The following is a 15,517-nucleotide window of genomic DNA, read 5'->3' on the forward strand; positions in this document are numbered from 1 at the left end:
TATTTTGTTTAATAAAAAAAACCTCTCCAATTTCAGCAAAAATAGTGTTATTTTTTTTTTCATTCACTCCAATTTCTTTTATTTGTACCACTGCCACGACCGGTACTAAATGAGATATAGAAATCAGCTTCCAAGGGCAAGATCAATTCTGCAAGAAGCCCTGTAGTCGCTGCTGTTCGACGCTACTTTTTTTGAGTCGCGGGAAATTCAAAATCACCTTCAAAATTGGGTCACGTGACCAGATTTATCGCTGCAATCGAGCGACTGCATGTGGGGGCACCTTAACGTTGCATTTTGAGTCGCGGGAAATTCAAAATAGGGTCACGTGACCAAATTTATCACTGGAAACGAGCGTCGAGGGACTTGCGCGTGGCCGCACCTCTCGATACTAAGCTTGTTCAGTCATGTTCGTGTCACAACTGACAACTTTCACACTTGTTTTAACTACCCGCGTTGTACAGTCGCCATCAGATATTTCGGAGCGGCCAAGGTGGTCAAAAATATCGGCACATGCACTCTATTTTTAAGGTAACAGAGTTCATGTTTCGATGTTTTTGATCACCTTGGCCGTTCCGAAATATCTGATGGCGACTGTACCCGCGTTACGGTATTTTATACACTATAGGTAGAGTCATTGACGATGACGCGTGCCATGGTTCTTATTACAATGTCATTAAATAATAATAAATAGACACTTGACACCAATTGACCTAGTCCCAAACTAAGCAAAGCTTGTACCTACTATGGACATTAGGCAACGGATAGACATACTTATATAGATAAATACATACTTAAATACATATTAAACACCCAAGACCCGAGAACAAACATTTGTATTATTCGTACAAATATCTGCCCCGGCCGGGATTCGAATTCGATTAATGTCTAATTTTGATAAAATCACGCGTCTTCGTGGATGGCACTAGGTGTACCCTCGTGTGTATACTCTTGGATATACACGATATTCAGGCGAAAAGGGTTAAACCGGCCATTTTGAAAATAAAACACAAATTTATAAATACAATTTTATTCAGCAAGTCACTATGTCAATAGTTAATATAAACGCAACACTTAAACAATCTTAAGTCTTTGTACAAGGCATGGTCGGTCGCTTCGCGGGGATGCGGGTGGACGCTGGTGCCGGCAACGCACATATGCGTTGTTGCGACTTGCGCCTAGTGCCGCTGTCGCAATTTTACAGGCGATTGAACACATGTGCATCGGTGCTTTACAGTATCGGGCTTGACACCGCCACGGAATGTTACTTTGGGAACGAATAGATGACTTTAGTGCTGCTACGATTAAAAAGCGACTAGCAGGGCCTTTTCATATGTTGTTTGGTAGATTCTAAATAAAAACGACTGAGTTTAGGAGTGTCTGATATATTGACATGAGCAGTTTTCCATGTGCATCGGTAGTGTATTTGTATAACGTGTTATATTATAGCGCTGTGCGAGAACTTACACAAAAACTAGACAAAAAGCGAATGCTGTGCAGTGCATTCATCAGGATTTATAATCCATTTCTCAAAATGTCCACGTTATCTTGCTCAAACAAGCAAAAGTAAATGTTAAACTTCGCTCAGTGTCTCAAACGTAAGAACCCTGGTGAAGGCACTAGTGAAGTCAGTAGAACGCTTATATGCGTTCATGGCATTTGATGCGTTAATATGGCTTTGGTGTTTTCCATATTCTAATTTCAAAACGGCACAATTAATATGATGGCCCCCGCTCTACACCGTGTATCTACCGTTACAATGTCACCTTAAATTATGCTTTTAAAAAATATACAATAAAATAAACAATGCATGTTAGGATCAAAATATAATCAGAGTATTAATCGAATATTAATACATATCCATTTAATCTCGGTAAGTACGTAAGCAATATACGATTGATTTTCGTCCGGAATGTTTTGATACACAATCAAACTTCGTTAGAACTTGAGAAATTTCTGTAAATAAAGATTAATTACAATATAACTTAAAACTTATGTCACACCACTCGATAATACTTTAAAATAATAACACTACGCTGTCGCTGGTTCACTGTCAAAGTTCTGGGTTTCATCTTGTATTTGCGCTCCAATATATTCAATACACATAACTTTATAAGCTAATAATAAAGGGGGGGGGGGGGGGAGCTTTAATGGCGTTACCATAAAAAACAACGTCTTAAGCATGTAATAACTAAAAATTACTCTGAACCGACAAAATAATGTTTGAACAACGGTTTTAACGGTTATTTCAAGTTATAACAACACGAAAGCCGGTATCGCGCGGCGTATCCATACTAATTATGATTGAGTTCATTTACCCCCAGTTGCAAGCGAATCTCCAATTAGTAATAAAATAATAATAATAATAAATATCACGGGACAATTCACACCAATTGACCTAGTCCCAAAGTAAGCTTAGCAAAGCTTGTGTTATGGGTACTAACGGATAAAGATAATCATATAGATATAAATGCATACTCAAATACGTATTAAACACCCAAGACCCGAGAACAAACATTCGTATTTTTCATAAAAATATCTGCCCCGACACGGGAATCGAACCCGGGACCTCAAGCTTCGTAGTCAGGTTCTCTAACCACTAGGCCATCAGGTCGTCAAATATAAAACGAATACTGTGATGGCATACCCTCTACGTTGTTACGCTTCGAACGCATCCTATTGGAGTGAATCATCATTTTAAATGATACCATGAAAAAGACTAATATTTAGCATAATTTTCAAATGAAACCTAGAACGTGTCAGAGAACAGCGTCTAAATAAGTGTAAACTAAAATTTGGTGCGAAACTAAATCAAAATATTAAAATTGCGTGTTGACTACAAACTATTAGCGTAACACCGACTGGTGGTTTGAGCCGTAAATAAAATAAATCTCAGTAGAAATATATGATTTCCATAACACAAAAATTTGATAAATAAACCTCGTCTTAACTTGAGTATTAAAGATTCTATAATATGTAAAAAGAAATACATAATGATACCATTACATCCTGTGCCTCGTAAAAATCATTCCAATAGAATATGTAGAAAAAAAGAGTCTTAGAACATAATTACATGACTAGGATCCTAGATAATGAGGGGTTTTCGACTGGCGAAATATAGCTAGATGGCATAGTATCGTGCGTGAGATTCATTCGACATTTCTGTCGTTCTGTTCATTACAAAATCAGTGTTGCCAACTCCTAGAAACTCGAGTCGCTAAACTTAAAATCAAAAGTTGCTAGAAACTCGCTAAAATTAATTCCACCAGGAGCGAGCGGACTCAGGACTAAAGTCCATGTTGGGATACGAAAAAAAAGTACCTTAAATTAGAAGATTTCCGAATTCACTGAAATTGATTTGATTTTTTTTTTAAATAGCTAAAGCTAAAGCTAGAGCATTAACGAATAGAGCTTTAATTAAATAAAGTTTGAATTTGGTGCGCAAGCACGTTTGTCGCTCTCCATATAGATCTCTTGGCACTGTAATTCTCGTTGTCGTCGCGTTGACAAAAAATGTATCCATTCTCGGTCTTAGAACTGTTCAAATTTGTATTTCAAAAGTCGCCAGATGTCACTAAACCATTTTTGTCGTCAAAACTTTTTTATGGTCGCTAAGACTTCAGCAAAAGTCGTTAGTTCTAGCGAACTGGCTTGTGATTGGATAAATATCTAAATAAGCCAATCACAAGCAAGACTAAAACATCAAACGAACCTCACGATACTAACGCCATCTAGCGATATTTCGCCTCTGTGAAAACCCTCATTCGATGGCCATACCAGTTGGCAAGTGACTACGAGATGATTAAATTCTATTGAAATGAACTTTAGTGCACATTATCAAACTAAAGGACGATAGAACTTTGTGAAATATATTATACTAGGGTTATCTACGCCTTTCATTTGTTTATTTCGGCTTCAGAGGTATTTGTGTTAATTTAACCCAAACCATTAGTCCATGTGACGCTCTTTAAGGATTTCGAGTGTACCTTAACCGAAGTAATGGAGTATATTCCTTACAAAACTGTACTCACACAGTATAGCTTATTTTGACGTCGGAGCGTTAGCAGAGTAGCGTTGTAGGTCTTAGTTTCCGTTTCGTCTCTAAACAGACAGACGGTCATAATGAGAGAACGACAGTTAAAGTAGAAACTAAATGACGACGCCATTTTCTTTAAAACTGTCACATTTTAGAAAAATGATTGAACATGGCAACATTTCATAATGAAAACTTTTAATTCTTTTATCCATTTTACTTTTTACTGTCGTTATTGAATTCATGTTAAATCCAAGATGAATTATTTGTAATATATACTACTAAATTAAATACGTGAATAACGATTATTTTATTTCTATAAAATCAAGGAAAGCTATGTTTCTGTAAGGAATGCACTCGGCCAGATTAAAAGTATGCTTAAAACCACAAAAATGCAAAAATGTTGAGCTCACTCTCGTTGAAGAAAGTCAGTCTTTCCTTCAAGTCGTAGATGGGCATTTTCGTAAAAAAGTGTACCTTGTCTTTTTTTCAATCTTATTAAAAGTATGGTTTTTCCTACTCAGAATAAAGAGCACTATCTATTTCGATAGTTTGAAAAAATGACCCAAACAAAAACGTCAGTTTTGTGACGTTTTTTTTTATACACTCGGTATGGGCGTCACAAAACTGACTCATAAAATTTGTATGAAAAAATTAAATACATTTTGTAAGAAAAGTTACATTTTTTTTAAATGCCCAGATTCGATTATTAAATCATCGTAACACATCAAATTATCGTGTGTAACATATTTAATTGATCGATACTCGTACAAATACGCGAAACCTTCAATTTGATAAAAAGAGAGCTTTATAATATTTAAGAATGTTTTATAAATCTCGATTAAGCGATATAAATGTGATAAGTTTTGAAGATTTCGCATCAAAGTATGACTCATAATTAACTTTATAAAGGCATTAATTGAACCATTTTGGTGTTCAAGAGCATTGAGTTAGCTAAAATTATTTCAAGGTTAAATATGACACTTTCATTGCACTAAAGACTTTATATAAAACTCAAAAAAAATGAAAGTGTCTTTACTATGTTGGAAAAATTGGCGTTACAGTTACCCAGAATATCAGACAACTATACCACAAACTTTACAAGTACTACAATTCTATTCAGTCAAAACCGGTATAGAACACCAGTTATAACGACATATCGGATGTAACGACCAAGAAAAAAGTCCCAACACTATTATACAAGTGGAAAGTTGAGATGGGGCATTAAGCATAAAGGATTCATATTCGTAAAAAAACATGCGAAAGTTTCACTTTGAAAATTAGTACCGTACAACTGTATGGAAAAAGTTTTCTTTGATTTGTGGGTGTTCTAGTACTCTAACCTTAGTTGGTCTCAAAGAGTGATTTAATCCTTGATAGAAATGGGACCGATTGGCGTTAAAAAAAAGTCAAATCTGTCGATTTTCTCACTGACTGTACATTTTATCAAAAATCTGTGAATGTCGATTGTCATCACTCAAAAAGTTAGTAAAGGTCTCCTAAGAGCATTTTCGCGTAGCAGCAAGGGATCTAGTAGCTGCCCTTGCTGCCCCATCTCAACTTTCCACCCTGTATACCAAGTAACACTGGTTATATTATAACGACCAACCGTGTTTAATGACCATAATATTGCTGTCCCTTCGATGTCATTATAAACGATTCTGGCTGTAATTGTCACTTTTGTATGAGAAAGTTAAACAATTATGTCGATTTGTACCACTTGTAATTTTTGTGGTAAAGGGGCCTAATAGAACGATTCACTCAAAAATATCTAATACAACTCTATTTCTACAGCCGTTAAGGCATATTAGATGCTTTTGAATGCATGTTCCTATCTGATATTTAATGCCGATGACTGAACAATTTTAGTAATTTTGATTTGGGGGACAGTCTCGGCAAATATCACTTTAAAAAAAAACGGTGATATAAGTTTTGGTTAAAAATAACATTTTTAATTTAAGCATTTTTCGCCGACTGTACTTTTCGTTGACTGTTGCATTGCCATCGAAACTACACTTCCTTATTAAATTTTAAGTCAATGCCATTAATCGTTGTGGAGTTCCGTCCTGCGGAGATATTCCTAGCAGAACCAGAATTTCGCTATCAGATTATTGTATTTCATAATATTTTTCGGCCACATCCTGGTATACCTATGTAAACAGCCGGTACTGGGTACACATGTTAGCTCAATGACAATCCAAAAAAAAGCTACTTTAGCTAGCATTAAAAACCTTTTCAACGAAAGCTTATTTCACCGACATTGTAATTAACAAAAGCGCTAAGTGTTGGACCGGTACGTCCCCCCCCCCCTTTTATGCGTCACCCAGTCGCGACTCAGTCAGCCTTGCGCGGGCGACGTTTGCGCACCTCTGCGCGCGCGCTGTTGTCGCCGCGGGAGTCGCCGGCCTCCTCTTCTGATGTCTGTGAATTAAATAAAATAAAATTTCTTAATACATTGGAACCGATAGGCGAAACTATAGGTAAAACCACTTAAACTGTTGTAATGTAGCAGTGCCTAGAATCGATATGGGACTTAAAGTAATTTTTCAAATATTGTCCCATTTCTATATGTTACAGCCTACTCAACTCACATCGCTGGGCGAATTCTTCTCTGCGTCGCTGTCGTTCTCGTTGGCTTCCTGCACGTCATCCACTATGTCTTCATTGATGAGCTCCTCCTGTCAAAACAAACAGTTTACAGATTATTCCCCATAACCTTTTGACCGCCACGGTCGGTAAAACACGACAGCTGAAAAAAGTGCCATAGTGGCCATGTCGGAATTTCGTGGCGCATATGGGACGATTTTCAGTTTTTTTTTGTCGGCTGTGGCGGTTAAAAACCAGCGCTTAATAATAATAATTTATCAGTAGGTAATTCAATCCCGGTTCTGTACAACTCTCTACTTTTTATTGAACACCAACTCATAGTGAGCAGTACAGAAAGCGCAGGTATTTAGAGATGTACATACACACAACAACAACTACTGTACATACAAGTGCTCTGATTTTTAACAAATATAAATCAATCCTAGGCTTAAACCTCTACTAATCGGTGTACCATCAGCCAAATAAGTCATCATATCAGCCATAGGACGTCCACTGTTGGACATAGGCCTCCAGTTGCCTCGGTTGGAAGCGGCTTGCATCCACCGTGAACCCACGACTTTAACCAGGTCATCCGTCCATCTCGTTGGTGGACGTCCTGCGCTGCGCTTGCCGATCCGCGGTCTCCACTCAAGAACCTTTCGGCCCCAGCGACCATCTGTTCTCCGTGCTATATGGCCTGCCCATTGCCACTTCAACGAGCTAATTCGCTTGGCTATGTCGGTAATCCTTGTTCTTCTACGTATCTCCTCATTTCTGATTCGATCCCGTAGAGAAATCTATGGTCTATCAATTTAAAAACAAGTTACTATCAAATGAATATGCCGTTAAAGTCGAACTTTCAAGTTGACAGACACGTCTACATATAGGGAATATAAGGCAAAGCTTTGCTCAGGGGGCGACACTAGCACAAACCGCCAATCATGATATATTTATTAGTAACAAAATAACATAATATTTACTTCGATAGTAACGATAGAGCTATATTTCCAAATATTTAATTGAAATAATATGATATTATGGCATCCTACGGACTGACTCTATAGTTATTTGTGTCACAAGGAAGCAAAATGGTGTATTTACGGCGAGGGCGTACATTGAATCCAGAATGTAGCGAAGGATTCTACAATAGAATCCTGAGCGTAATAAGGGATTCAAGTGTTAACGCCCAAGATGAAAATAATTTTGCTCCCGAGTCGCTCATACAACTTTTCACACCGAGCATTAAGAAACTTGAAAAAAATAAATTCTAAACATTATTAAAGAACAACCAGCATAGAAAATGACCAGCCAGCATAGATGGCTTTCCAATTATCAACTTAAAAAAATGGCATTTGCAATAAAACACTTGGAAAAGCCTTGAACAGAAAAGTTGCACTTTGCTCCCTCTCATCAGGGAGAAGTTACTTTTCTGAAGGAGAGGTGTGAAAAAACTGTTTACTTGTGCTAGTGCAGCATTCTGACCGCAGAACATTGCAGTAATATTCCCTATTGGCATTATTGTTTTATGACTTATGACATGTAAACGATTATCAAGTTTAGGGTGTTAGAGCACATATTAGATCCCACACAGACACAGTAACGCGAGTAGCGGTATTACCTGTTCGTCGTCGGACTTCTTGGCGTCGGCGTCGCCGCGCGCGCGCTTGTCGAGCTCGGCCTGCGGCACGAACTCCTTGCCGCGCCGCGGCGGGTACAGTAGATCGATCACGCACACCAGCACCTGGAACAACAACCATCATCCATCACGTCCGCGTCGGCTCAACCACAATACAAGTAATATCCACTAGTTCGACTTCATACTAGCGCCCGAATCGACGCACGCACACAGCCAAGCGTCATTTACACGGCCGCTAACCAATCTTCGCAAGACAAAACTACGCAGTGCCACGCCGCGCGCCGCGCAGACCGGTCGCTGGTCGAGTGCTGCGCCGCGCCGCCCGCTCTATTCGCCCCCGTTTCGATTCCGTAACGTGGCTATAGCGCTCGGTACTGACGCTTCATAAGAATGAGAATTATTTATGTGACAAAAATCAACAAGTCGTTTCGAACTTGCCGCAATAGACGCATTTTTTTTATTACCATTGTATCTTATAATTTAATTAATAAGTAAATAATCATAAAATTAACATATATTTTATTCCTACACGTAAAACTACACACATACAATAAAAATGTACACACGTTTGTTTTACTTTTTGTAGACGCCAACCCTAGCGCTCCACCCAGCCGTAGTAGGTATAAATTTCAAGAATACGGTCGAGTCAATCTACTGCCTATTACTTTGTATTGTGGTTCCAGTGCCAGACCTCGTACATAACTCCATCAGATCAAATTTTACTGGAGGCACGAAAAACTTCACTACCAAAAATTTTATATAAAGGTCTGTCTTGGTTTTATTATATTAATACAATTATTAAATTTATTAGGAATAATACTTAAACAGAAAAACTTTTTTACAAATTTGTAGCAATGGAATTACAAGATTTTCTTGGAAAGAGTTACGAGGTGTGACACTTTAGACGACGATCAACATCGTCTGCCGAAAGATGACCATTGTATTCAGTTTCATTCATTTGTATTCAGGCCTCCCTAAAGAATCCCACAGTGATTCATCGGAATTCAACCTTTGAGACATCAGTCCACCTTGTGGCTACTCAAACCACATCGACTCTAATGACCACCTTTTCAAGCAAACTGCCCTTTCCACTGTCACTTAGGCTGCCTGTCCACTGTGATAGATATACCTTTCATATGCTGAATGTAAAAAAAAAACCTGCATTCTAACCTCCTCCCTTTCAAATAATATTAATAACGCCGATTAAGATAAAAATACAATTATACTACTGAAATTATCCAACAAAAAGTAGGACAACCCCCAACTTTGTCACTTCAAAGTTCAATATCTCAAAAACGGCTGAACTGATTTTGATAAAACATGTGTTAGAACCATCGCTAGAAAACCATCTTTCAAATAAAAAAAATCGCATTCAAATGGGCCCAACCGTTTAAGAGCTACAGTGCCACAGACAGCCACACAGATACACAGACACACATAGCGGTCAAACTTATAACACTCCTCTCTTTGCGTCAGGGGTTAAAAAGATAGCCTTAAATTTTGGACTGATCTGGGACAAAGCATAAGAAAGCGTCCCGAGATACATTAGTCACAAGACGAAACATATCATTCAAAACAAAGAGACTACAGTTACATACCAATCCAAGTAAGGCTCCTATAAAGATGGTTGCCACGGCGAAGATAAGGTACGAGCCCCAGGTCGGTAACCCATACGTCTCCATCAGCATGTTATGGACGCTCTGTAACAACACATTCAAATAGAGAGAGAATTCCTGAGAGGAAAACTGTCAGTAATAAATTATTTACATGCTTTTTTTCACTATGGTTTTTTACCAACTGACCACCAGCTGACGCGGAGCTCCTACTTATGTGTGTTTTTGGCCCTTTGGGCTCATGCAAACTTAACATAACTTAACCCAACCTATATTTCTAAATAAAGATTTTGGGATATTGATCTAACAATCCGGTAGACCGTCATTTATCGAGATGGTGACAATGGTGACTGGTTGTTACACTCACCCTCAGCGCCTGAGACAGCTTGAAGAACTGGGCGACCAGCCCCATCTGCAGCGAGTCGGGCGCCTTCCACGCGGGCACGGGCTCCGTCTGCTTCCAGCGCTTCTGCTCCAGGTAGCCCAGCATAGAGTCCACGTCGCGAGGGCCCTTGTACTGACGGAACTCGCCCTCAGTCACACTGCAACATTAATTACGGTTTATTTTCATGCTAGCTTTAGGGCCTGCGCTAGCAACTAAAAACATAAAAGTATTTAGCTACATGCTTCATCAAATTAATAAAAAATATAGAAATAAGCAAACCTTATAAAATATACAAATAAACAAACAACTTAACCGATTTTAACATATTCAATCCCCACCCATTGTCCTGCCTGACCCAAAGATCCCAATTACACCATTGCCCCGCTGAATAGCAATGGAGACCTGTTGAACCAACCAGCGGACGTATTGTCCATCTCATTCCATCTTCGTCTTACACCGTGTTACAGAAAGAAGTGGTGAAAGCGATTGTGATTCCAAGCCAGGGCCCAGGGGGCCTAAATTGAATAAAGATATTTTGAGTTTGAGTGGACTCACTGGTAGATGGTGGGCAGCGCTGTGACGACGAACCGTCCGCTGAGGCCGGGCGCCTTGGTGACGTCGACGGCGGCCGTGCGCGCGCGCAGCCCCTGGCGCCCCGCGCGCGCCGACAGTTCGCGCCACGCCGGCGCCAGCGCGCTGCACGCCGGGCACCATGGCGCGTAGCTGGAACAACCAACAACCTTTAAATGCGCCCATGCTTATCGCTAGATGCGACATCTAATAATGAGATCACAAATAGTAAATGATACCTACAGAAAACAGATACACAGAGAGAATAAGGGAATAGTCAGTCTTGTCGCTTCAGTGCGATCTCTTCCGGGCAACCTTTTTTACTAGAAATAAGTGAGGACAAGGTAACAGCAGGTGGTGCAATTTTCAGCAGTAAATTAAAATAATAACAAATAGCAAAAATATTTATCATTGTCAAGATGTAAGTTTCCAGCCTGATAAGACACAGTAGTACAATTTTTATACTTGCTCACAGATTAGCACAAAATTTTAAAAACAAAATAAGTCGGGATTTAATAAGTACTTCTGGTAGGACCATGGTACTCTATGACTGCACAACTGTTGAAGAAGCTGGGTCTGAATTACAATTTGGGCTTTAGGAGGCTAGATGCAGGTTTTGACTACTGCATCATTATCAAAACTATTAAACAAATAACCAATAACATACTTATGTGCAAAAGCTTAACGCATTCACTGCCACCGACGCATATGGGTTTCCGGAACTTTGCCCAGTGCCGCTGTCATAATTATTCATACATTTTGAATGCACACATGCGTCAGTGGCACCTTGGAAGCCAGGTGGCAGTGGATGCGTTAAGCTGGCCAATGAAACAGTAATATACCTACCAACAATAAACATCTATCGGTTTTTACTGAGCAAGAATTCTAGCTAAACAGTATCATGTTTCAATGTTTGAAACAATGAAATAACGGTGTTACTTTATGTATCAAACCCTATACCTTCATGAGCAGATTTTTTAGCTCAACAAATGTAATAGCTATTTCAAAGTGTGACAACAGACGTGTCATATTATAGATTTTGAATGCTTGATATGGGTGAGATTAATGCAAGACCAGTAGTTGTCAACCCAGAATGAATGACAATAATATCATCTCAGCCTTTACATCCTACTGTAGGGCACAGGCCTCCTCTGAGAATGTGAGGGCTTGAGCCGTAGTTACCATACAGATCCAGTGTGGATTGAGAACATGAAAATAATGTAGGATCGGGTAATTGTAAATCTCATGTTATTGCCAAAAAGGGTTGATTTATCAAGCTATATAGTATTTTGATTCATTCCATAGACAAATATTTATTGAATTTATTGAACAGTTTTTTTGGCAAAAACATGTCCCATTGTCAATTGTCCAAAATAACAGCAACCCTATCAATACTAGTACCATATCACCTTTAAATCAACGGTGTAATATCCTTATTTGCTACACTTAATGAATCAGCCATGAAAAGGTGATTAACATATTTACATCTTGCATTAGTAACAAGTGATGTAACTCTTAGTTGGATTGTTGGTCATAGGTGTCAAATTTGCATGTCAATATTTTTAAGGATAGACATTCTTAAGATTTATGTTAGTAGTCTATACTATCTATATGTATATAATGAAGAGGTCAACTTGTTTTGTTTCTATGTAGATTATCTCTGCAACTACTGAACCAATTAAAATGTTATCTTCACAAAGTTAGATTATTTCTGAGTAACTTATGCTACTTTTGGTGCCAGGAATGTATACATTTCCCACAAGACAGTTAAATTTCTGTGCGACAGTAAGTAGATATATTTTTTTTAAATCAAGCATTTGTGGATATCTAAATATTATGAATGAAAATGAATCTAAATTGTAGTCAATGCGACAACTGGAGAACTATTCTGAGTATTTGCTTGCAACTTAACAAATACGTTAAAAAAAACCTTGTATTACATAAAGTTTTCAGCTTATTGGTGTCCCAACCAGTTTAAAATGCATCTCTTTTAATGTAAATGAAAAACAACAGACGACCGGTTCCCCGAACTTCAGTGAAAAAGTCTGACAACAATAGATAATGCGTCATGATTTTCAAAACGGTTCTTTAGACCTTTGCGGCCTTGTACATGGTTGATGAACTCTAGCGTTCTGACGACGTTTTTTTGTACACCTTTACTCTATCAGAGCTAGAATAACCCCTGAATTAAAAGACAAGCACTTGCGCTATAAATAATCTTAAGAAACAATACTAGACGGCTCCGGGATGTACAATTTATAGCTCATAAGATTCTGACACGTTTTTATTTGAAACGACACCGGTCGAAAAAAACAACTTTACTCACAATTCTACCATCCATTCTCCTTCAAGTATGTCCCGCCAATTGTCTTCATCTAGTTCCCGATTTGCACTTGTTATGTTAAACAAACAACATGAAAATATTGAGAAATAAATGAAAAAGTGTAAAATTTCCGGAATTCTGTGTACCCGCGCCATGTCTGATTTTGAAGTGTTGCCACATAAATAAACAAATTAAATTGTCACTGTCACTAAACAGAAGCTACACAGGTAGAGTGGCTTTATGCTCGGTTCACATTATTCTAGTAAAATCATGCCAGTAGCGATACATTGCGGAGTCACAATCCAAACGAGTTACACAAGATCGATCGAGCACCGTAGTGTGATGCTACTGGAACGGTCTTACTGGAATAATGCGAACCGGGCATTACATTGTTATTATTGATTACTATTTTCTATTTTTAATTACGATTTGCCTCCTTTTTGAACCCCTATAATCTAACAAACAACAAATGATTAAAATGAGCGAGCTAAACAATAAAAACTGGCCAAGAGCGTGTCGGACACGCCCAAAATAGGGTTCCGTAGCCATTACGAAAAAATTAAGTAATATTTTTCTAAGGATTTCGTCTTATACGGAATCTTCCAAGTTTAGGTATAACTTATACCTTAGGCTGTTATTTACTCTTAAACTACTAATAATTGTCAAGCAAACTTAGCCGTTATGGTTTTCCTTGAAAATTTGATATACTTACTACCATTCTGAATTTTTTCAAATTTTTCCGCCCACCGGTTTAGATTTTAGGGGATCGTTTTTTTTCATGAAAATTTGCACTTTAATTAAAGTTGAATATTTCGCAAACAAATCTTTGAATCGAAAAATCGTCTTAGCCCCTTACGGCTTTAAAAGACCTATCCAACGATACCCCACAATATAGAGTTGGATGAGAAAAAAAACACCCCCACTTTACGTCTATAGGCGGTACCCTAAAAACATTTTTTTTTAATTTTTTTATTGTACCACTGTCGGCATAGTTTACATATTATTATATATCCGTGCAAAATTACAGCTTTCTAGCATTGATAGTCCCTGAGCAAAGCCGCGAACGGATAGACACAAACAGACAGACAGACAGATAGACATGGCGAAACTATAAGGGTTCCGATTTTGCCATTTTGGCTCCGGAACCCTAAAACGTAGTTTGTGGGCACGAAGGTTTTATATTACAGCGCCCTCTGATAAACTTTAATCAAACTACTAAAGCATACATCAAAGCCCACGTTAGGCCACAACCAACTTCGCCACGCGCAGCTACTAGATGTCACTGTCAGTAAACTTTCTAAACTCCTTGGGAAATCACACACCGACATCAGTTGTGATTGTTCGCAATGTTTCATCTCGGAAAATTTAGCTACAAAAATTTGATCAAAAATATCTGAACAGGACTCTATTGTTAACGTAGAGTAGAAGCGTGTTCAGATATTTTGGATCAAATTATTGCTCACACGTTTATGAACTCGACTGTACGTAACGTGTTCATTTAATTTCTTTCAACATTATTGTGAAAGCAGCTGAGTGATGTAGGTAGTAGTTCAATGTTCATACTTATGCCCAATGTTTCAGTTATATCAAGGATTCTATGGAAAGAAATTCATCATCCCACTCCAGCCTATGTATGTAAGTAGGTACTACGTCCCACTGCTGGGCACAGGCCACCTCTCAGAATGAAAGGGCAGAATAAAAATAAATTTACCTGAATTGTACTATCTATTCTGTGCCTGAACGAAACGGCGATTCAATTTTTTCAAGCTTTCATTTAACTTTCTACGTTCGTATGTTTGATTGTATGTACAGACGAGTTCATAAACTTGTGAGCAAAAATTTTATTAAAAACTAGCTTTTTCCCGCGGCTACGCCCGCGTGCAATTGAAATTTGGTAAGGAAATGCTATATTTGTTTTTTTTAATGTATTTTTTTTTAAACAAAAGATTATTACTATTGACATTCATAAAGCAGATAAGTGCTACGCATGCCGGCCGGCCAGCCATTCTTTTTTCAAACGTCTTATTTTTAAAACTGTCATTAATTTTTTAAAGACGGCCAGTACGTGTATAAATAATAAAGGTGTTGCGTCACGGTGCGTCGCTGCGGGGCTTCGCGGGCTTCGTCTGCCATCGATCGACGGTAGCGCGTTTTGTCTATGGACGGACGTGTGTCTATGATACTTGAGCTTGAGGGTCACAGGGCGCGTACTGTACTGGCCAATATTTTCCATTACCAGATGTGTTTATCCCACTATCCCACTAAATTATCAATGCGAAAGTTTATGTTTGTGTTCTTACAGTGTGGAGGTGGAGGAACTACATGAACACACATTTCTTGCATAAACGTAGCTATGTTAAGGTCGCGGGTGAGC

At 38.4% G+C, this 15,517-nt stretch overlaps 1 protein-coding gene across 1 annotated transcript; it reads right to left on the reverse strand.

The window, feature by feature from the left end:
* Positions 1-2,714: 2,714 nt before the first annotated feature.
* On the reverse strand, positions 2,715-13,334 carry LOC141444391 (thioredoxin-related transmembrane protein 1-like). Its single transcript, XM_074109947.1, has 7 exons — positions 13,147-13,334; positions 10,806-10,973; positions 10,233-10,407; positions 9,851-9,952; positions 8,235-8,357; positions 6,622-6,708; positions 2,715-6,451 (listed from the first exon to the last, which is right to left on the reverse strand). Exons 1-7 carry the CDS (start codon positions 13,296-13,298, stop codon positions 6,365-6,367), a joined length of 894 nt encoding a protein of 297 aa, XP_073966048.1. The 5' UTR covers positions 13,299-13,334; the 3' UTR covers positions 2,715-6,364.
* Positions 13,335-15,517: the final 2,183 nt, after the last annotated feature.

This window comes from Choristoneura fumiferana, chromosome 29, assembly GCF_025370935.1.
Source record: "Choristoneura fumiferana chromosome 29, NRCan_CFum_1, whole genome shotgun sequence".
NCBI lineage: Eukaryota > Metazoa > Arthropoda > Insecta > Lepidoptera > Tortricidae > Choristoneura > Choristoneura fumiferana.

Excerpts from the sequence above, each read along its gene's own strand:
- LOC141444391 (XM_074109947.1), bottom strand. The coding sequence starts at position 13,298 with ATGGCGCGGGTACACAGAATTCCGGAAATTTTACACTTTTTCATTTAT. Across the intron at positions 10,408-10,805 it reads GCGCTGCCCACCATCTACCA|TGTGACTGAGGGCGAGTTCC; the intron begins GTGAGTCCACTC and ends TTAATGTTGCAG. Across the intron at positions 8,358-9,850 it reads TAGGAGCCTTACTTGGATTG|GTGCTGGTGTGCGTGATCGA; the intron begins GTATGTAACTGT and ends TTGTTGTTCCAG.